Below are 20,772 nucleotides of genomic sequence, written 5' to 3' on the forward strand. Positions count from 1 at the left end.
AAATGTAGGGGGGGCCCATATGTGGGTGTTCCGACTTATCAGTCTCAGACCCTTTCCGATTGGTCAGGTTGTCAGACTGCCCGTAGCTCTCACACAGCTCCCAGTTACCTACCCCTGCTGTAGGAACAGTCCCGCTACCCACTATTCTTGGCTGTTCAACCCCGTGAGTATTGGTATCGCTCCGGGTTGTAGAGTTGATTAACTTCATGAAGTCATCCATGAGTGGCTGCATGGCTTCAGCCTGGGGGATCGTTGTGTGCAGCGTAGCGGAAGCATTCGGGGGCGGATGGTCTACGTTTCCTGTGTTCGCACCAGCTTGGTCCCGTATTTTCTGGCCTATTCGCGTCAGTATCAAAGAACGGCACTCAGTGGTGCTTGGGATATTACGATGCTTGCGCTGGGCAAGGCGGTTCTGAATTCTCTTGCGTAGTACTGCATCCTGGATTGCAGTACAGTCTTCGTCTCCCGCGTAATTTGGCATCGTGGGACTGACGACTTGGGCAACATTCCTGTACAAAATTGAGTCACAATGAATCGAACGCAATGCCCCGTAGAAATATGAACCTTGAAATAGAACGGCAACATCACAATACGGCTCTATCGCAGCGAACTTTGTTTATCATAATGAAACGCAGCATTTACAAGCAGATAACCATCGAAGCAGTTGGAATTAGAATCGAATGGCTCACCAACGCATGGGATGCAAGGTCACCGGGATGTGCAGTGAACTCGGCACGAAGAAGGGTGCGAGATCATGAGTCGTGGTTCGATGACGAAAAAAAAAGCGTCATTGTTTGTAGCATATGCATCATAGTTCCAGGGTGTATAACCCTTTGTTGGCTCGGTATTAGCAACAAGCTGTCGTCTTCCGGCAACACCCGACGGATGTCCTTCGCAGGGTGACGCTTACCAGCCATGCTGCAGCAGCTATGACCATCCAGTCGCGAGTGGGTTGCACCATTGTGCCCTGTTTACCCATCCGCCGCAGACTGCCGGCAGAAGAGCGCTACACCCTGTCCCTCCATCCTCTATACATCGAACTTTAATCCAGTCTCAGATACATGAACGGCCATGCACCGTATTCCCCGGTGGCCAATGCCTCCTGCACGGGTCGTAATTGAAGTATGGACCGTCCAATGAGACTTGGATCTAGGGATGTCGAGTATGCCTTACTCCACTGTTCTTCACGATATTCGGCATTCCCGGATACCAGGTGTTCATAACCGTACATTCGGCACCGAGAACGGATATAGAAGCGATAAGCCGTTTGAACATGCAACATTCTTCTTGATCGAGCTGCTTGATCGAGTCACTTTGGTGTGCATGTTAGAGGTAACACCACAATTTTATCGCAGCACTCTCCCTTCGTCAGGCCACGGTAGAGAGAGTACATACCTCGCTATTTTCAATGATGGCGTGCATTCATATTTACTTGGGTATATGATCATTTGTAATTGTTTCATGGCGACCTGAAGATGCATATCAACCACTTTTTCTATGATTCAACCTCGATACCTTCGAAACGGAATTCGTCATGGCTTGGTTCTCGACCATCCGCAGATCGGAGGACTCGGCACAATTCTCTGTGGTGCTGCACCTCGCAAATGTGCGAGCTAATGAGATCTATATCAATGGCGACAACTCAAGATACTATTGGCCAATGCAGCAACGACCACGAGTCACTTCTTATGCAAGAGTTGCTCTGCCTGGTGGATTCTATACGTGAACAAGTAACCCCACGCTGTCAAATGTTCCTGTGCGACTGATGTCCCGTCGCATCCGATTGGGTCTTCTAAAGCCGCGCTGTTTTCGTCGCTTTGCCGTGATCCTGCTCAATACCTTGGCACTAGATACGTCTTTCTAGCCGACAACTTGACACTGGATCTCTCCCAATTATACACAATTATCCACCACAATTGCAACAGACCATCTGAAGATGTCTCACTACGCAGATGACGAAGATTGGACCGTAATCTTAGACAAAGAACTCCGCAAAAGAATTCAGAACCGCATTGCGCAGCGCAAGCATCGCATAGTTCCAACGTCGCCCTCTCCCCAGAGATCCCTATTCCTATTGCTGACACGAGCAGGCCAGAAGCTGCAACAGCAGACCAATACAAAAGGAGAGAACACCCAAAGTCCGAGCCGCAACGTGTCGGGATCGGCGCCTATGGCCATTGCACCAGGCGAAGCCACGCATATGCTAACGGGCGACACCCACATGCTTGCCGGCAAACAGAGTTTTGGTGACACCAGTTACACGAATGTCCACGAATGGAGACAACAAAGCACGACAGGGGCAGAAAATAACCTTCTACCCGTCTTTGGCAGCAACTGGGACACGCACGTCAATTATAGACAATTTGAGGAGGGCGGATGTCCATCAAAAACAAAAACGACGGATCCTCATATTGAGCAGAACCCCATCAACACAATAATTTCGAGGTTCAAAAAACCCTTGTCTATTCCTGAACAATCACCGCACTGCATGTCGGAACACCGATATAAGACACGAGATACTGTTCAAAGTTTTGACGTAGACCCTGCCTCGTCTCAAGCACTGTCGCAGTTCGGTCTCACCTCTAGCAAATCAGCCAATCTAGAGTGGCCCGAACAAGGACGAGGGGACGATGGCCTCATGAACATCTTCGATTCCCTGCGGCTACCTAAAACGATCTCGGCTCATAGGAAACGAGCATCAAGTGTGCTAGACGTTGATCTTGGCGCACCTGCCAATGACGATTTATATGAGTGTGGCCTGCAGAAACGGCATAAAATTCAGTCTAGTCCATCCGTAGAGACTTTGAAAATAAGAAACAGACCAGAATACAGGCTGCCGGGACGTTCACGGACTTCATCAACAGGCTATATAGGCAGCCCGACATCGAAGAAAACCGCGGGCTCGGATATTCTGAGGGAACACGGAATCGATCTTTTGCGTCTGTTAGAGCAGGCAAGCCAGGCCACGAAACGAGTTACAGCACAGTCATCGCGAGGAAATTCGGGACCGCAGTGTGGAAATTGGCCACGAACACAGGCCAATCTACTGGCATCATATAATGCACCGGCCCAAGATTCCATACAGAGTCAAAATCATCAAGCACAGCACGGGGGAAGTCCTATGCTGGCCCCCAAGAAGCAGAAAACACATGTTACGAAAGTGGTGGTCATATACAGCGGCGGCGGTGGTGGAATGATCTAGCTTTGCGCGGGATGGCGAGTTAGCGGCTCAAATCAAGCCCGATAGCTATTGGCCCAAACACTTCATAATAGGATTTTTAGATTTCACTGCTAGCCTCCAAAAGTCATCCAAATGCAAAAATCTATGACTTTATTTAGAAGAAAAAGTGAAGCTCGTGAAGTATAGCTCGATAGGAATGCAGCCGCCATTTTTTACTTCTGACGGAAGGAGAGTTCTGTATAGGTCCTGAATAGACAGACGCACTGACAGTAAGGCCAAACCCGAGTGAGGCACCTAGGCACGCATGTCGTGTCCTGAACGGACCAGTCCACAAAGGCGCATTAAGCCTCGTGCTGCTTATGGCAGCCGTAGGCCGATCAATGCAAGCTTTTTAAATTACCACGACAATTAAGAGAAAACGAGAAACGGATGGGAATCGTAGAATCCGTGAGTTGCGACTTACTGTGGTCCAAGGACTTTTCTGCGCACATAAGAGCACTTATCGCGAGTAGCCAACGCGAAGGAAGCAACCACCGGTCATTCGGGTACAAAATATCATAGGCAGACAGCGACTGATCTGGAGGCTTCCGAGATGTGGGTGCCGTCGGGAGAACTACGTACGTATGCCTTCCCCCACTTTGAACCTCGCTCGAAAGCGGAACGTGGCGCAGATGGTCTCTTCCGTCCTGGATGTCAGTTTCAAGTTTTATTTCGGTTGATAACGTATCAGCCTATCAAGGTCACTGGTCAAAGCTGCAAGATGCGCCTTCTGTCATCTGCCAACCCTGCCATCAGTCAATACGGCGGTGTTTTCGGGCTGAATCCATCCATTGCAGAAGAAGTAGGGAAAGATCAACATCGTATTGAACCACTCAATAATTCACTGTAACTATACGGAAGAGGTCTGTGATTTTCAAAGCTTCTACGGACTAGGTAATATTGGCCCGTGCATGTGTAAGGAAGTACAGCTGAAGATTAAACCCGTTTTGCATCAGCATATGCCTTGTCAATAGTTCTGTAACGTCCCAGCTCCTTTACCGTACTCTTGTTGGATGCCCATTCCTTATACTGAGCCTTGAGACCCTCAATAATCTCCTCCTTCCAGCATGGCAAAGGCGGTTGGCCCAAGCCAACCATCCTAATGTTGCGATTTCCTGCCATAAGAGCTAGCCAGAAGTCTCCGGGATCAATCCTGGTGATGATCGCGCCGTCGACCGTCCCCTCGAGCATCTCTTTACACAGGCTCCATTCCTCACACAGAGGTCTGCCCAAGCCAACCCCGTCCACAGTATCCAGGGCTCGGACCATGCCACCAACCGTTCTCAAACCGCCGGTAACATACACTTTGGTCTTCGTCAAACCCGGAACGATCTGGTCAGCAAACTCGAGGAAGAATGCCTCCCTTCTCTTAGTGCTCTCGCGTTGGTGCGTCATAAGAATCTTTTCATAGCTGCCGCCACTTATTTCAACAAAGTCGAAAGAATTGGCCTCGAGGTGCTTGCAGATCTCTCGAGCCTCCTGGGTGACGAACCCCGTGTCCTGGAACTCCGTGCTGTTGATCTTGACTCCGAGGATAAAGTCCGGACGGGTGCGCCGGCGGACTTCCTTACCAATCTCGAGAACGAAGCGCATGCGGTTCTCCAACGACCCGCCCCACTCATCGGTTCTCTTGTTGATCCTTGGACTCAGGAATTGCGCGATGAGGAAGCCATGGGCCCCGTGCAGCTCAATACCATCCCAGCCAGCCTTGTCAAGATATTCGGCTACATGCGCAAAGGCGCCAATGATTCGATGGATATCCTCAATAGAGGCAGGGTGAGGGGGCTTATACTGATATATTCCATCTCCCGTTCCGTTCTTAATGACTGGTACATCGGAAGATGATACAGGAGACTCCTGAAAGACACACAATCGGCCTGGATGGTTAACCTGGGCCAGCATCAAGGACCCATTTGCTTTGCCAGCTTGCGCCACCGCTTTGAAACCCTCAAAGCGAGGTCCGTGATATGGGTGATGAGGAGACACGACAGGGTCTCCAATTGATTCAAGATGGTCCCCATAGAGCACTAGAGTTCAATTTCAAGTTAATCAAGTACTCAATACGAGTCGGAAGGCGTGGATCTGACGTACTAATGCTGCCAGTGAGGATCAGCCCGCAGCCACCTTCGCCCCATTTCTTGTACACTCTCTCAAGGTTCTCTGTTGGTATCCCGTTTTTTTCGTGGTCATCGGGATCATATGTGCAGAGCTGTTCCGTCATCGCGGCATGCATAAAGCGGTTGGAGGCGATGCATCCTGAATAGGGAAACGTAAGCGGTTCTGCGAGCCTTGACACGTCCGCTGGCTCGGATTTGTAACGTGGAGGGGTTGGATCGTCCTCCATTAGATGAGAACCGTTTTTGGGTAGGGGCTCTTCAGTAAGACCTGGTCCAAGTACTGGGAGCGCCGCTGTGGCCGCCATTGTCTGCAAGAAGAAGTGTGCCTGATATTTCTGCTGCGATATAGCTAGGTACGGACCGCATCAAGTGCTACGCGAGCTATTTATAGCCATGAATCGCAATCATACCATACTAGTTGTAGTCCTCCACCAAGGGGGTTCATCAATTGACTCCATTTATATGCCTCAGAATACACCGTGAGACGCACTATACCCCGCCATATCCGCTTGATCATGAAGAGTCACGAAGGGAACCATCTCGAACCATAACACATACGATGGATTGTCGTCTATGAGCAGATCTCAGTTTCAGAGCCACCAGCAATTCGAAATGACGCCGGGCGTAAGACATCATACGTTTATTGCCTCGACTGATTTATGTTATCAAATTAGGAAAGTTCAAACAAGGTTTCGCCGAGGTGAGTGTATCTTCACAGAAAGTTTGGATGAAGGCTACTAAGACCTACAATCCGTCAGGATCAGCTCTCAGTTGGACTTAGGGACTGACTACATCAGGTAAGGACAGGGACCAACCACGGGCCTGAAGGTATGTCTGACAGGCAGATTTCTTTCAGCGTATTATGGAATACTGCAGAATAACGCGATTACATTCATGGGCGCATCGATTGTGAATTGGCAAGTACTGCGCATACGAAGACCGGCATTAAGGGAATGCATGCGGGTGCTTGCATAGTTTCTGACGGCAGCATGACAGGAACCTAGCAGCCAAGTAAGTGCATGTGACTTGCAGAATGTGACCGCATGTGGCAAGGTGTTGCAGGCAGTGGGTCCACACGCACTGCCATTGGTATAGGATCATAAGTAGTCTTAGATTGTGGTCAGGCCAGCCAGTCGGGGACTGGTTGTATCTGTCTTCGGGGTCATCAACACTTGACCACTTGAAGAAGGGCTTGTCCGAATACGGCATCGTGCTTAACATTCAACTCTCTCTCCACATGATAATATACTTCAGTTTACACTGTGACTGCTGACAGTCAGCTGTGTGGCAAAGTTGCATTAGACAACACAAGTATCATCACGAGGTAAGAAAGTAGAACGATCACCTTATCACCAATCATGTTATGGAGCTCTTCAAGTATAGAACAAATATATGGCTCGAACTGAGTTCCATTTGTGGCAAACACTGAATGATCTAAGAGAATTTAGGATATCAGCCCAATCTTTTTTAAGGTTTTTATCATGGCAGTCGACAGTTCTGAGCTACGAAAGTTCGGAAAGGACGGCCCTCACATCCCAGCGCTCGGGCTTGGGCTCATGGGCATGTCGATGATGTATGGACATCCTGGAAATGACGAAGAACGGTTTCAAGTCCTTGACCGTGCCATACAACTAGGCGCAACGCACTGGGACAGTTCTGAGTAAGTAGTTTGCCCTTGAAGATCTCCTTGTCGTGTTTTGAGCGGGAAACAGTATATACGGTGACAGCGAGATTCTTCTAGGGAAATGGTTTGCTCGAACCGGCAAGAGGAGCCAGGTGTTCCTTGCCACAAAGTTTGGTTTTGTGAAAAGTGTACCCGATCTATCTCAGATCGACAGCTCATACGGGTACACCAAGAGAGCTTGCAATGAGAGTCTCAGACTTCTTAACACCCATTACATTGACCTGTACTACATGCATCGCGCCGATCCTAAGACGCCTATCGAACAGACTATGAAGGCACTGATTGAACTGAAAGCGTACGTTCAAATAAACTGAATTTGATCACCACAAGTTACTGCTTCTTGTCCTTTTGCCTTGTTACTCCCTACTCAGGGTTATCAAGCATCAAGACAGCATACAGAACACAGTATCACCTCAGCGGTACAAGTTGGCTAATACTCATCAAGAGAGGGCAAAATTCGATATATCGGGCTGTCTGAGGTCAGCTCTGCGACATTGCGTCGTGCCTGTAAAGTTGGACAAGTGCACGCAGTCCAGGTGGAGTACTCGCTCTTTGAAAGAGATATTGAAGGCTCAAAGGGCACAAATTTGATCCAGACCGCCCGAGAACTGGGTCTTGCCATAGTGGCATATTCGCCACTAGGAAGGGGGCAACTCACGGGATCTCTGAATCGGAAAGAATCTATCCAGAACCACGGCGACTGGCGCTCTGCATTGCCGCGATTTTCTGGTGATAACTTTGATTCCAATCTACAATTGGTCGAACGGTTGCAGGCAATCGCTGGCAGCAAAGGCATCACGTCGAGTCAACTGGCCCTTTCCTGGCTTCTCAAACAAGGCCATGATATTTTCCCCATCCCTGGGACCAAGAGGATTAAATATCTGGAGGAGAACTGGAAGTCCTTGAATGTGAAACTCACTGATGAAGAAGAAAATCTCATTAGAGCCTCTGTTCAGGCGGATGAAGTGGTTGGTGCGAGGACCATCGAGTCAGCTTTGTCGCAGTGCTACGTGGATACGTTGGAGTTGTGAGATTCAAATCTTTTGGTGGTTATTTCTGTTGGAACAGTGAACCAGCCACCTATATTACGAGCTCACCTCACCAGCCGCTCCATATACTACGTATATATCTACACTTACAAGTGTACTCCTCCGTAACTTCCCGTCCAGCCAATCAATCAATCCATTCCATCTATATCGTCCCCCATATCTTGACAATTTCTTCGATATATGAGAACTTGAGAAGAAAAAATGGAAATGGTTCCAGGTTTAGCAGCTATTAAAAATAAGAAGGAAAAGACTCGCAGGCCGGTCAATAAAACTGGTGTAGGCTTTGCGAATGATGCTCAGCCGCAAGTATCCAATCTGTCGACGACAGTAGGAACATGGCTATATATGATTAAAACACATAATTATGGAACTACGAGCAAAACATGCTTGATAAATTTTCGTATTTGCTTGCAAGGTGACTTTTTATTCATAAGCATATGAAACTACCGTTCATTCTAGCCAGTCGTGCAATACCGGCTTTGTTCTCCACCACTTCCGGCTATCCCTTCGATAACCACAAAGTTGAAGTGCTAAGCAGGCCAGGTGGCCATCAAATCTAGACTAGCTAAAGTTCCATTGGGCACACCAACGGAGTAGCATCTCCTTTGAGATAGGCTGGGAGTTCTTCATTGTTGGACTGATCGTGGTCGTACGAGACATGTCAAATATGACCGGCGCAGCGTCCATGCCAGTAGAGGCCGCAGCTCGGTATGTATCCAGGAGTCTGAGACCAGTGTTGGTGTCATCACCCTCAGTTGCGCTTTGCTCTAACCTTTCTAGCCAGTCTTCAAAACTGATCAGTTCCCTGATTCGATCAGAGTAAAACTGGTGGACGGCTGGAACAAGGTGCGCCCACGTAGTAGTAGCTGGGTTAACACCATGGAAGTATCCATTCGAAAAGTCCGTTGCAGTGGATGTGTTACCAGATACTCCCGCAATATCGACCAATATTTGAGCAATGCGCTCAGCCGGCATCCAGTCCACACGGTCAAGTCGACCAAGATGCTTGGGTAGTGCAGACAGATACAAGCTGCTTGATATCAAGTTTGGAAACCACTCGCGACGGTTCCACTCCGCAGTTGAATTTTCATTTTCGGAGCCGGCAACCTGCCCGACGCGAACTGTTGCCGACAAGAAGTCACCAGCAATGGCTGCATCGTCCAGGATCAAACTCGCCACCATCTTGCTGCGGCCGTATCCGTTGCTGGGTAGATGCCAGTCTTGCAATTGTGTTTCGGGCACTGGTCCGTTCCGTTCCGTGTTCCAGCGGTCAGCAGTGGAGACCGAGGAAATGAATATGACTCTCATCCGTTTTTTTGCCGTAGCAGAGAAATCAGCGATTCGTCGGACTCCTTGTATCTGTGGCTCGAACGCGTTCACATGGAGGTTGAGGTTCACCGGCCATGCGGAATGGATGATACAGTCAACTTCTTGTTGGAGATCCTCATAGATATCTAGCGGCAAACCTAGGTTCGCCTCGGCCAGGTCTGCGTGGAAAAAAGCTGCCTTTGTGTTATAGACCTCTGAAAGTCCGCGGCTTTGCATACTGTCTGCCTGTTGTCGAGCTCCCCCGTCTTGGGCTCGATTGAGGCATACAACCTTTTTGACAGTAGGGCTCCATGCCAACGAATCCAGCAGATAGGAGCCCAACATACCTGTCGAGCCAGTCAAGAGTACTGTCTGATTTTGTGCGAGAGATGGGGGTCTTCCAGGCTTGGCCTTCGTTACATTTTGGCTATATCGAGCATGCAATTTTTGCATGGCCTCAACCTCTTGATTGTCTTCGTCGTCAGGCTGATCTATGAGATGGCCTTCGCGACTGGAACTCCTAGTCATTTGCAGAACAAGCTGTGCCAGATTCCTCAACGTAGGGTTGGCATATATAACTCTGGGCCCCAATTGATTGGAGCCAATGGTAAACCCGGATGCGGAGAGGCCAGCGCGAATTCGTCGAGACATGTTTATCACTTGAAGCGAGTCGATACCACTTTGAAAGAAATCCTTCTCTGGATCAATCTTAAGCCCGTTTGTGCATGCCTCAACGATGCGACGAAAGGAAGCGATGAGTGACTCCTCCGACGACAAGTCAAGTTGATCCGCCCTGCCGAGATAATGTCTCTCGGCGTCTTTGTAGAGTTGGTCAATTTCCATTTCATAGACTTTAAGGGTTTCAGTACGCTGGATGGTTCCTTTGCCGCTTCTCTGGAATGGTTTGTTGGGTTTGCTAATGGCGATGTGGCTACGTTCAATACGACCATGTCGGACTGTGTGCTGGTTGACCCCGTCGACAAGGTGCCATACGTTTTCAATCAAGTCTTGTGTATCCTTTCCTAGATTGCGCGGTGTCAAAGGTTCCAGGAGTAGAGCAGGTTGTAATCTGTTTGAGCCTACAACCAGGGCGTCATTCACTGCCGGATGACGTCGAACAGCGTCCTCAATGGTGACAGGGTTCAGCTTCTCGCCATTTGAGAATACTATCACCGTATCACTACGGCCGTGGTGAATCCAATGATGAGGAATCGTGGGATGGGGTTTGAAAAGATCCCCAGTGCTGAACTCATTTACATAAGGAAAGGTGTAGAAGAACCCTTGAAGTCCTGGGTGCTTCTCTTTCCGGGTCACTACCAGTTCGAAGCTGCCATCTACCTCACGCCATTCAGCACCGAGGAGATCTGGATTGACAATAAAATATTGCCATAGTTCCAGCCTAGGTTGGTAATAGACGGGGAATGGGGCAAATCTAAAAGCCATCAGTCGATAGTTGGTCATGGATTGGTATCGCACGTACTCGGTAGAGTTGAGTGTGTTATTGATGACCACACCGTTTTGGACTAATGTGTCACCAGCTTCCTGGGCAAGTGGGCCTACAGGACGAACGTTAATGAGAGGAGCCAAGAAAGCAGCGCGAGAGATCACATACCACCACCCCAAGATACCAACTTCAGTCTCCTCAGAGCTGAAATGTGTTTCTGGCTTTGGCTCATATCCTCAAGAACGGACGGAGGAATAACTGCACAGTCTATGTCGAGATGTTCTAGGCACTCCATAACAAGGTCTGATGTGAGGGCGCGGCCGCTAAGCCCCAGGACAATTGGTGTATTCCAATATATAACGTAAAATACGAAAACATAGAGTGCCGCTGCATGAAACAGTGGCATCTCCAAGGCGTCAGAGACTTAAGTTATTTGTTTACTATGAGGAATGAGACTTACAGGGACGAAATGCCGTCTGGATTTCGTGGCCCATGCTGGGACCCAGTGAGTGTAGCCATGCCAAGTCGGCATAAGATGGTAGGAATCACAGATGGCCATCATTCCCTTGTTAGGTGTAAGTTGAGCATTCTCACAATGAAGATGTATACAAGGTCAGCCAACGTGCGTACCTGTCTTACCACAACGGGTTTCGGCATACCGGTGCTCCCACTGGTAAGTCGGAGCACCCATATATGGGCCCCCCCTGCATTTGGGCCCCCTATTCACCAACCACCCGATTTTCCTACCATACAACAATTTACCTCACTGTTTAACCAAACCTTCTTCAAATCTCTTCAAACTTCGTGTATATATTAATTTACTAGCTATAAAGTCGTATTCTGAACAAGACCTCCAAAAAGCCATCGCTGCCATAGCCAATAAGGTAGGGATTAAGGAATCCTCCCGGGAATTCGGTATTCCCAAATCGACACTTCAGAATCGAATACGAGGTCACCAACCAAGATTAGAAGTATTTGCGAACCAGTAGAGGCTTCTACCAAGTCAAGAAGAGTGGTTATCAACGTGGATACTGGCCCAGGACGCTTTAGGGCTTACCCCAACGCACGCCCAAATTAGGGAATTTGCCGAGCGTGTCCTCTACGCCCAAGGAGACACTTAACTATTTGGGAAACGCTGGCTATAAGGCTTCCTACACCGGAATCTTAATATATTGACCCAACGGAGTATTCCCATTAATTCTAAACGTGTTAATGGTGCTACCGTCGAGGTAATTCGGCCGTGGTTTAATCATCTCCATATCCCGCTAATTAAAACTATCAAACCAGCTAATCGTTATAATATAAACGAAGTAGGACTCTTAGAAGGTGTAAGGACTAATGGATTGGTCCTCGGTAATACCCAGAAACGCTCAATTCGAAAGAAACAGCCTGGTTCACGAGCTTGGATTTCCTTTATCGAATGTATCTCTACCCACGGTCGTGCCCTCCCTCTATTAATCATTTTCAAAGGCAAATCGGTCCAGTAATAGTGGTTTCCTATCGATTTGAAGGATTATAAGGACTAGTATTTTACGGTAATTGATAATGGGTAGATATTAAATCCTACGGTAATCGAATAGCTATAGAAGGTCTTCATCCCGAACATAACATTTAACAACCCTAAAGACTTCCGTCTTTTAATTATGGATGGTTACGGTAACTATATAGCCATAGAATTCATATATCAGTGTTATAGCCATCGAATTCTGTTTATATACTTACCTCTATATACTTCTTACGTCCTCCAACCTCTCGATTTAGCCGTATTTAGTGCCTTGAAGACGGCCTACCGTAAATACCTCGGATACTTTAATTAATTAATAGATAACACGGTAATCGGTAAGCGTAACTTTCTTAGCTGCTATTGTAGGGCCCGTTTGGATGGTTTAACGGGCCAAAATATTAAAAGTGGCTGGAAAGTAAGTGGTCTTTGGCCCGTTAGCGTGACCAAGCCTTTAATGAGTCGCAATTTGGTTAATTCAGTTCCTATAATACCTGGAGGCACGTAGGTAGCTCCGGGACATCAAAATACGGTAAATTCGAGGCCTATACAGTGTATGGTAGATTCTGAAGTTACGTAATCGACCCCTAAAAAGACCTTAGAGTTGGTAGATCAAATACGGTAATTCAACACTATATATCACCACACGATTACACAACGTCAACTCTTTAAAAAGATTCACAAGGTATTCGACGATAAGAACATTCAACTAGCTATCAATTAACGGCAAATCGAGGCTCTGGAGGCAAGGCTTGAGGCGGTCAGACCAAGGAAGAGGAAAAAGGTAGAATTGAGCCCAAATTCCAAGTTCGCCAACATCGAGGACATCTACAAAGCGCAAATCGCTACCGGTGAAGTCGAGACTAGTTTAGATGAAGAGAGCGACGGTGAAAGTACTAGTTCTATTACATCCTGTATCGTGGTAGAGGTCAATTAATTTAATAATAATTGTTGAGTTGTAGTGTTAAGTTTTGAGACCTATTAATTACCGGGGGCCCAAATGTAGGGGGGGCCCATATGTGGGTGCTCCGACTTATGAAGAACACACAGAGGGTCCCACTCAGCCTCGGCAAAGGACTTTATATAGACAAAGTCTGGTGCGTCTCCAGCTAACCATGCATCCAGAGGGGCAACTTGGACTGCTATCATTTCTCTGGCCAGTATCCATGGTTGAATGATGTCACGAAATGACTCCGCGTACGCAATTATGCGGCATTGCGTCGCTTCGAAAAGGCCCAATTGCCCTTCTTGGGAGTTTCTGGGGGATATGAATAGAGTCTATTTGCTTCTTAGAACAGGGGAAACTGCAGGTACGGAGGCGTAGGCGTGTGTTTAACTCACTTGGTAGCCTGCTTTGACTGCTGCTATCATCAAGATAACGTATCTTGCATCTTGCGGCCCGATGTAGGCAATCGTCGGGAATTCTTTACTTTCATGACTTCTTGGTCCATGGGTCTCAATGATCCAGTGGGCACAACGGTTTATGGCAGACGCGTAATCTTTGAATGTGACAACTCTCCAGCCTTCTGCGGGATTATCCACTGAATTTGGGATCTGGAATGCCTCACGCAACGGGTCTCTGCCTGCAATCTCGTCGATTATGCTTGGCACCAACCGATGACCATACTCGGGCAAGCTCATGGTTGATGGCAAGAGAGGATTCACTTGATCCTCAAATAACACTAGAGTATTGTTACGTTGTTCTGTTTTGTTTCATGTTATCATTAAGCGGCGTTTTATTCACCACTTGTCGTGAAGTGCGGATTTAAACTTGAGCATGGCTTGCTCACAAATCCACTGGATGATTGTCTTCGGACCGTAAATCACAGTTGTAATTAGCGCACCAGGGAATGAAATTATGTTAATTTCGCCAATTGTGGTAAGCGAGATAGCCAGAGTTGGCCGGAAACGACCTGAACGAGTCAGAAAAATGCTACGTAAGGCATGCCCAGAAGCAATGTGGTCAGCGGGATAGGGGTCGCTTCAATCAGAAATGCCACACAGATCGATGCATTTTTCATGACTGCATTTTTCATGACTATGCATAAGAGGACTTCCATTGCGCTTACGTATAGGATCAGCTGGTATCGACGCAATTTCTGACTATTGGAGATTTCCGGGATAGAGTGGGCTTATTTCGTCGGGCTTATTTCGGCATGACGGGTAAGTTGACAGCGTCCTTGTCATACTATGTAGAAGCATGTCCGTATGAGATATTTGAGGATTCCATGCCTGTTTGTAACCCAGCGCAGATTTGGTAAGCGATGTTTTACATCAGAGTGACACAGGGGAAAATGGTGATCGCAGAGGTCTTCGCGGAAGGGCTGGCCGCAATGCTGGCCAAGTGGCGGACGAGCGTCAGGGAAACATCACACGTGTAGCCCTCTGACAACACTTGATCATGTAGTAGTAGATTAAGGAAATGCCAACACATATATCGTCAATGATTTAGAGGCATAGATCTGATGGGTGCCTTTGCTTCGGAGCAGCATTTTTGCTCTCTCCCAAACCATTAGGTTCTTTCATCACCTTCCTGTGACGACTCAAGCCCTGGTACGTGAGCCAAATGGATAGGGACGGCGTTGCAAGAACCCGAACCAGCGGAAAACGTCAAGCCTGCGACCACTGTCGATCTCAGAAACTCAAGTGCACTCGCCTCGAGGGGCACCTTTCGGAAAGTTGCTTTAGGTGCTCAAAACAAAAGTTAAAATGTACCACAAGCCCGCCAAAAACATCAGGCCGTCCGCGATGTCGGAAGGTAATAAACCACACGTCCCAGTCAAGCTGCTTTCCTCTCACTTCGATGCCCCTCGACGTAGAGGACAAGACGCAAATTGCCCTGGGGAAAGATACGACCGACTTTATGTGGGAAATGGGATTGGAGCCCTTACATTCTCTCTCCCCATTTGATGAGGGCGGTCTCATCGCACCTGCGTCTACTTCAAGAGACTTGCTGCAATCTGGAGCACCTTTCTTTCAATCAATGACCTTAGACGTTAATCTACTCGTATCCGCACATATAGCTGATGCAGTCCAATGGCAAACCAAAAGCACTGGTGTATCCCTAGCCCAGTTGCATCTTGAGCTGTCTAGACTTGTGCTATCAGTGGGGACTGGAACATGGGATATTAGAGACGTTATCCATGTTGAGGTGGTATATGCCGGGGATACACAAGCACACCGGCTAGAATCGGCCAGTTCGGGGTGGAATCCTTTGATCCAAATTTGTGAAGCCTCAACGCAATTTGGGGGGCTTTTGAAAGGGCTACAGCCAGCAACATGCAACGAGGGAGCGGTCTTCACTATTGAACCGTTGGGGCTATCAGTAGCGCTTCCAAGAACGACCTATCTTCTCGATTCCATGTCTTGTTACCTTCAGATCATTTCGGTTTTCAACTACATATTCTCCAAGGCGTTGGAGCATTTGACTGATAGCTCTCATACTGGCAACACAACCGGAACCACCCATCCAAACATTCACTTGGGAGGAGTCCCGGTACCTCCAGTAGACACCTCGCCTGGAATACTCCTGGCACGCTTGACGGAACATCAACTCCAGCCCATCGAGCGACTTCTTGGGTTGCCAGAGACCTTCTGTGCTTCACTACAGCCAAGTAATGAGCCCTGGGTTGATCGCGCAGGGCTCTTCGGGAATGAACACGGTCCCTCTCTCCTGGATTCCCTTGCGAAATTCGGCGAAGAATATCACTTTTCATGTGACGTGTCGATTATCAAATCATTGAGAGGGAAGATAAGAGAAGCCCAAAGTTTATAGCTTGGGCAATGGAACCCGGTTCGGAGGATGAAACACTGGCAAATGCCTATTGCGAGGCCGGGCCTGACCTGAGTAAGTGTTGGCCCCTTTCTCACGCGTTTTGCTGACTTTCTGGGGCAGCGTTTTTTTCGTCGTGTGGTCACTGCTGATAGGAAGAAAGTTGCTAGGCTGAGTATGGAACACCCGACGTGGTGTGCTCATCGCTAGACTATTGGAAAACAGATGAGAGATTATCGCATGGACGGGTGACGTAATATATAGATAATGGTACAAGAAGGTCGGCGCGAATATAACTGTTTCATTGTAACTCTGTCAAGAGTTGTAGCTTCTCAGCCTCATCCCAGAAACATTACATGTAATGGTAATAAGGTGGAGATTCGCAGTAGTATGTAGACTTTGTCGACTGTCTCAATGGCTACCCTATAGATCGGTTAATGTCAGTGATTAGTCATTGTCCTTTTGGACTTCGGTCTCTGTCAGAGTGTCAGACAGGTGGCTTGGTGACTTAATCATGGCCGCATGTAATTTGTCAGATAGTTGCCACCATCATGCCTTAAGAGACTCAAGTGCACCAGGCTCATGCGTCCCTCGGATTCTTGATGCTTTGCATGTTCCTTATTTAAGACGACACCTAATGTTGTCCCTACCTCACGCTGGCCATCCGCTTCTACGCCGCCTTCTCATTACCCAGTCAGCTCAGCTTCTCTACTAAATCATCACTTGAGGCAATATGCAGAGCCGCATATACTTCCTGGTCACTCTTGCGAGTCGAATCTGTGCGTTCAAGACATATCCGGCCTGTCCACCTCTGGCAGGCGACGTCACCGTGAATGTCTCAAACATCTTCCCTGAGAGTGCTGAATTCGCACCTTCGAATTGCAGGTTTTATATCGGGTAGGCAATCTGCTAAGACCTTTTTTATCTAGCAATGCTCATCGTGGTCAAGTTCTCTTAGTAATGGTAGTCTGATCGAACACGATCCATACACTTCTACCACGAGGGAAATTAATCTTCCCGGGGTGAGCCACAATACAGACTACTTCGTTTGTGGGGTGGACTTCGGCTATGCGTCAGGGACCATTTACGTGGCTGCTAGCTCACGATACAACTGGTGGCCGACCATAGGTGGGAACCTTACCGGACCCTCTCGACTGATGAAATATTCTCCTCTCAACAACGAAATCATTTGGTCTACCAATGTGGGCGCTGTAGTCTCTGCAGAGAAACGGGAGACGAACACCCCATTTGCTGGATTCCAGGACATGGCAGAGGACGAAGATGGCAATGTGTACTTTCTTGGATCTTTTGGTAACATCATCCTGAAGGTTGACCCGGAAGGTAAGGCAACCAAGTTTTACAGTCCAGACCCCGTCACCGATAAGTCATACGGCTTCGGTGGCGCATTCATGACAAGGGAAAATGTGCTTGTCGTTGGCGATGCGATATCGCAAGGATTTGTCATCTTCGATCTTTCGAGTTCAAACCCCTCACTAGCTACTTTCACCAAGCCCACAGGACACCCAAAGGAATTCGATGAACACGTCATGGAATGTGACGCTGTGACTGCGCCAAGGAGATACGAAGACAATGTCGCGCTGTGTTCCCTAGTCGTGGACAGGAAATTCTCAAACCATGGAATGATTACCGTGTACACATCAGTGGACGGTTGGAAGAGCAGCAATTTTGCTGGGATGATCCGGACGGAGTTCGGCCAATCTCCAGATATTTGGTCCACTGCCCAGTTGGGAACTGCTGACAGGGTGTACGCTTTATCGTCGTCACTCCCTTACGATGACGCCGGGTTCCCGAATACTAAAAGCACCACGCTCGTTGATATAACTGACAAGGTTGATCAACTTGTGGGGAAATTCGGGCCGAATCAAGATAGAAACGCACATGAAGAACTCTGATGGTTTCTTTTCTACGTTTTACTCGAGTAGTCTTGTATGGAGGCTGCCTCTCATTGATGAATGCCAGAGGAGCAAATTGCAGTCTTATGAAGTTGACAGGCATGTCATTTCTACTGGTAGCTTAGGCTGCTGAGCTATGTAGCAGTATCAGAGATGTGAGGTCGGCTGTAGACAGTTCATATTCAGGATTGGCCTCTTGTGCGGCATATGTACGGGTCACACATCGTTTGCGGTGACAAACTCGCACGTGCCACTGATCATTATGTGTTTACATTGTAATGGCCCCTGACATGCAGTATGAGCGACGATTAGCACAATGTAGGTGGCATTTTACGGTGCGAGTTTGGTTGCAGGCCGTTCATTGGCAGAACTCAGAGCTGCCTCCTTCCATGCCAAGTGGATGGACGCTATTCAACACTTGGATCAGGGGCCAAACAGACCTAAAGATTGCGCGCGCTATTCGACCAACCACCCTGTCCCACAACAAATACCTCCACATAGCAAGGTATGACTCGCCAGTGACTATTTCGTACCGAAAAGGCTTTAGGCGTCTGTCATTCGAACCCAACAGGTGGAGAATCTACCATTAGATTGCCTTAGACCTCCTTTTCATGCTCCGTCATGAGCAGTGGGCAAGAAGTTCAGACCAGTTGGAACTATTGTCACCACTGAGCGCATATATGGAACGGCACGGTCATCAATACGCTTCAAATGGCGGGCGCATAACAACCGCCCTACCTCCACGGCCAATTCTTTGATGGTAGCCATCATACCGTGACTGCTCCAGTCGGTGTACATGCATTCAGGAGTTAAATATTACCCTGCGTCGTTTAGTCGCATGCAGTCAGGCCATGGGTAGCTGTGGTTACGTCGAATTATGCATCACGGAGTCAGGTTGTTATCTCCGTGGTAACTCCATTCATGTCCCAACACGATCTAAAAGCTGCGTCAGACGTGAGTACATTGAGGCAACTTACGGTAATGCAGTTCAAAGGGTCACCTTGATAATCCATGAACGGAGTGCTCACCGTACCATGCCGAGTTTCTTCACAATGCGGGGATGCAGGTTGCTCTGACTCGAAGTCACGTAACATATCTTCCTTTCAACACCGCTGAATTGAATGCCCTCGTCACACCCGTTCCAATGATGGAATTCATCTGATGGGAAACATGCCCAGGAGATAAGGGCGACCAGTTTCCAAAGAACTCCTCCGTACTTTACGGTATCCCAAATCAATAACAAGTGGTGCTTGTAAAGCCCTTTATTCTTTTATTACTTTTTGTGAAGAATACATTTCAAATTGACTGCGCTTTTGCTTATCGTCCTCGCACTTCTTACAAGGATATATGGGCCATGATGACGCAAATACGGCGCTTACCACGCGAATGTCCAGGCCTCCCTTGTTTTGCTCTGCTCCTGTCCTATGTATCTCTGTTAGGCCTTATTTCTGACAGCCCGGGAATCCTTAGTTATTACGTGGAGCATGGGATTTCTCCAGTCAGCCAAAATGCATGCTATGCAACATTTAAGCCCATAAAATAATCTCTCTACAGACCTAGAGTCCTTGGGCGACCATATAATCAGGCCATATGACAAATCATGTTCAGCAGCCACAGCTGTTGAAGCGTAGGGGAAATTAGCTGATAATAAATAAGAGCAACTCACCTCTCTAATCTACATGACACACAAGCGTGAGGCAGAAGCTAGTTACTGGCTAATGGTCGATGACAAATTCCGTAGTACACCCTGGAGTTTAGTTGAGATAATGAACAGTAATTGATTTGGCTGATGCTGGTGTTCCATCTCTCGCTCTGTCTCCCGCTTCCCTTCTATCGCTTGTCGTCTTGTTCGTTTCTTGACGGCACCGCCGGGCTCGGACCAGAGTGCAAATCATCTTTCGTAAGCTGGCATGGGAGACTTTACAGGGGCGGATCTTCGGCACCCGGTGTTCATCACCCCTCAATGGGAAAGGGGCACTGCAGGCACTTTGAGCAACGATGAAGCCGGGGCGGAAAATTCCGGAGGTGACAGATCAGGTCTCCAATTGAATCGACGCACTACCCTCGGTCAACACCGCACAAGTTCACAGGCCACGCCCACGGAACGCTTCGAGCAAGGATCGCTGAGGGGCTCCGTATCATCATTCTCGTCGCACCCTCAATACCACAGAAGGCTAGATTCGGGTGATCATCAGCATATCCCAGTTTCAGCGGGCTTGGCGAACAGTTTGAGGCCATCAGCACAAGGGTTAGCTCATAGCCCCCAGAGCCGGCGGCGGGATTCACCTGCAACCGGAAGTTGTGCTATGCGCTGCGCGAGCTGCATGGACGGCAGCGCCCACCACCCACAGACTTGCAATGCAGCTGGCTCGACAGAGCAGAGCCACCGGCTTTCCACCTACGAGATGTCGCCACAAAATTTCTCCCACAATCATGAGTCCAGCATGAACTCGGACATATCACACCAACGTGGATTCGACTCGGACCTTTTCATGCCAACCCCAACCAGAGGCCATGTAGCTCCATTGACTCCATCAGTTTCTGTGGCATCTCAGTCCTACCTGAGAGACCAAGCAAACGGGCTAGGATCTCACATTGATCACTATACCGAAGAGGAAGAAGGCTGCGAGCAGGATACTGCAAATAACATTGGCGCGAGGATAACAAAGGTGGTTGTGATATACGTAGAGGAGAGCGATTAAGTAGATAATTGTGCTGATATAGCACGTATTCACACTCCATAACATACGTATCTTTGAAATCT

General features: G+C 48.2%; 6 protein-coding genes across 6 annotated transcripts; 4 read left to right on the forward strand and 2 right to left on the reverse strand.

Annotated features, from left to right (window-relative positions):
- Positions 1-1,936: 1,936 nt before the first annotated feature.
- JN550_012584 (uncharacterized protein) lies at positions 1,937-3,202 on the forward strand (the record flags this gene model as incomplete). Its single annotated transcript, XM_049311076.1, has 1 exon — positions 1,937-3,202. One exon carries the CDS (start codon positions 1,937-1,939, stop codon positions 3,200-3,202), a length of 1,266 nt encoding a protein of 421 aa, XP_049165469.1.
- Positions 3,203-4,156: 954 nt separating this feature from the next.
- On the reverse strand, positions 4,157-5,642 carry JN550_012585 (uncharacterized protein; the record flags this gene model as incomplete). The annotated part of the gene is made up of 2 exons (XM_049311077.1): positions 4,157-5,247; positions 5,312-5,642. 2 exons carry the CDS (start codon positions 5,640-5,642, stop codon positions 4,157-4,159), a joined length of 1,422 nt encoding a protein of 473 aa, XP_049165470.1.
- A 1,176-nt stretch (positions 5,643-6,818) lies between these two features.
- JN550_012586 (uncharacterized protein) lies at positions 6,819-8,052 on the forward strand (the record flags this gene model as incomplete). The annotated part of the gene is made up of 3 exons (XM_049311078.1): positions 6,819-6,997; positions 7,065-7,316; positions 7,467-8,052. 3 exons carry the CDS (start codon positions 6,819-6,821, stop codon positions 8,050-8,052), a joined length of 1,017 nt encoding a protein of 338 aa, XP_049165471.1.
- A 579-nt stretch (positions 8,053-8,631) lies between these two features.
- On the reverse strand, positions 8,632-11,316 carry JN550_012587 (uncharacterized protein; the record flags this gene model as incomplete). The annotated part of the gene is made up of 4 exons (XM_049311079.1): positions 8,632-10,810; positions 10,859-10,934; positions 10,991-11,209; positions 11,283-11,316. The coding sequence occupies 4 exons, from the start codon at positions 11,314-11,316 to the stop codon at positions 8,632-8,634; spliced, it is 2,508 nt and encodes an 835-aa protein (XP_049165472.1).
- Positions 11,317-16,828: 5,512 nt separating this feature from the next.
- On the forward strand, positions 16,829-18,008 carry JN550_012588 (uncharacterized protein; the record flags this gene model as incomplete). The annotated part of the gene is made up of 2 exons (XM_049311080.1): positions 16,829-16,992; positions 17,054-18,008. 2 exons carry the CDS (start codon positions 16,829-16,831, stop codon positions 18,006-18,008), a joined length of 1,119 nt encoding a protein of 372 aa, XP_049165473.1.
- A 1,910-nt stretch (positions 18,009-19,918) lies between these two features.
- On the forward strand, positions 19,919-20,710 carry JN550_012589 (uncharacterized protein; the record flags this gene model as incomplete). The annotated part of the gene is made up of 1 exon (XM_049311081.1): positions 19,919-20,710. The coding sequence occupies one exon, from the start codon at positions 19,919-19,921 to the stop codon at positions 20,708-20,710; it is 792 nt and encodes a 263-aa protein (XP_049165474.1).
- Positions 20,711-20,772: the final 62 nt, after the last annotated feature.

Source organism: Neoarthrinium moseri (assembly GCF_022829205.1).
Source record: "Neoarthrinium moseri strain CBS 164.80 chromosome Unknown scaffold89_Wmoseri_CBS_16480, whole genome shotgun sequence".
Classification (NCBI taxonomy): domain Eukaryota; kingdom Fungi; phylum Ascomycota; class Sordariomycetes; order Amphisphaeriales; family Apiosporaceae; genus Neoarthrinium; species Neoarthrinium moseri.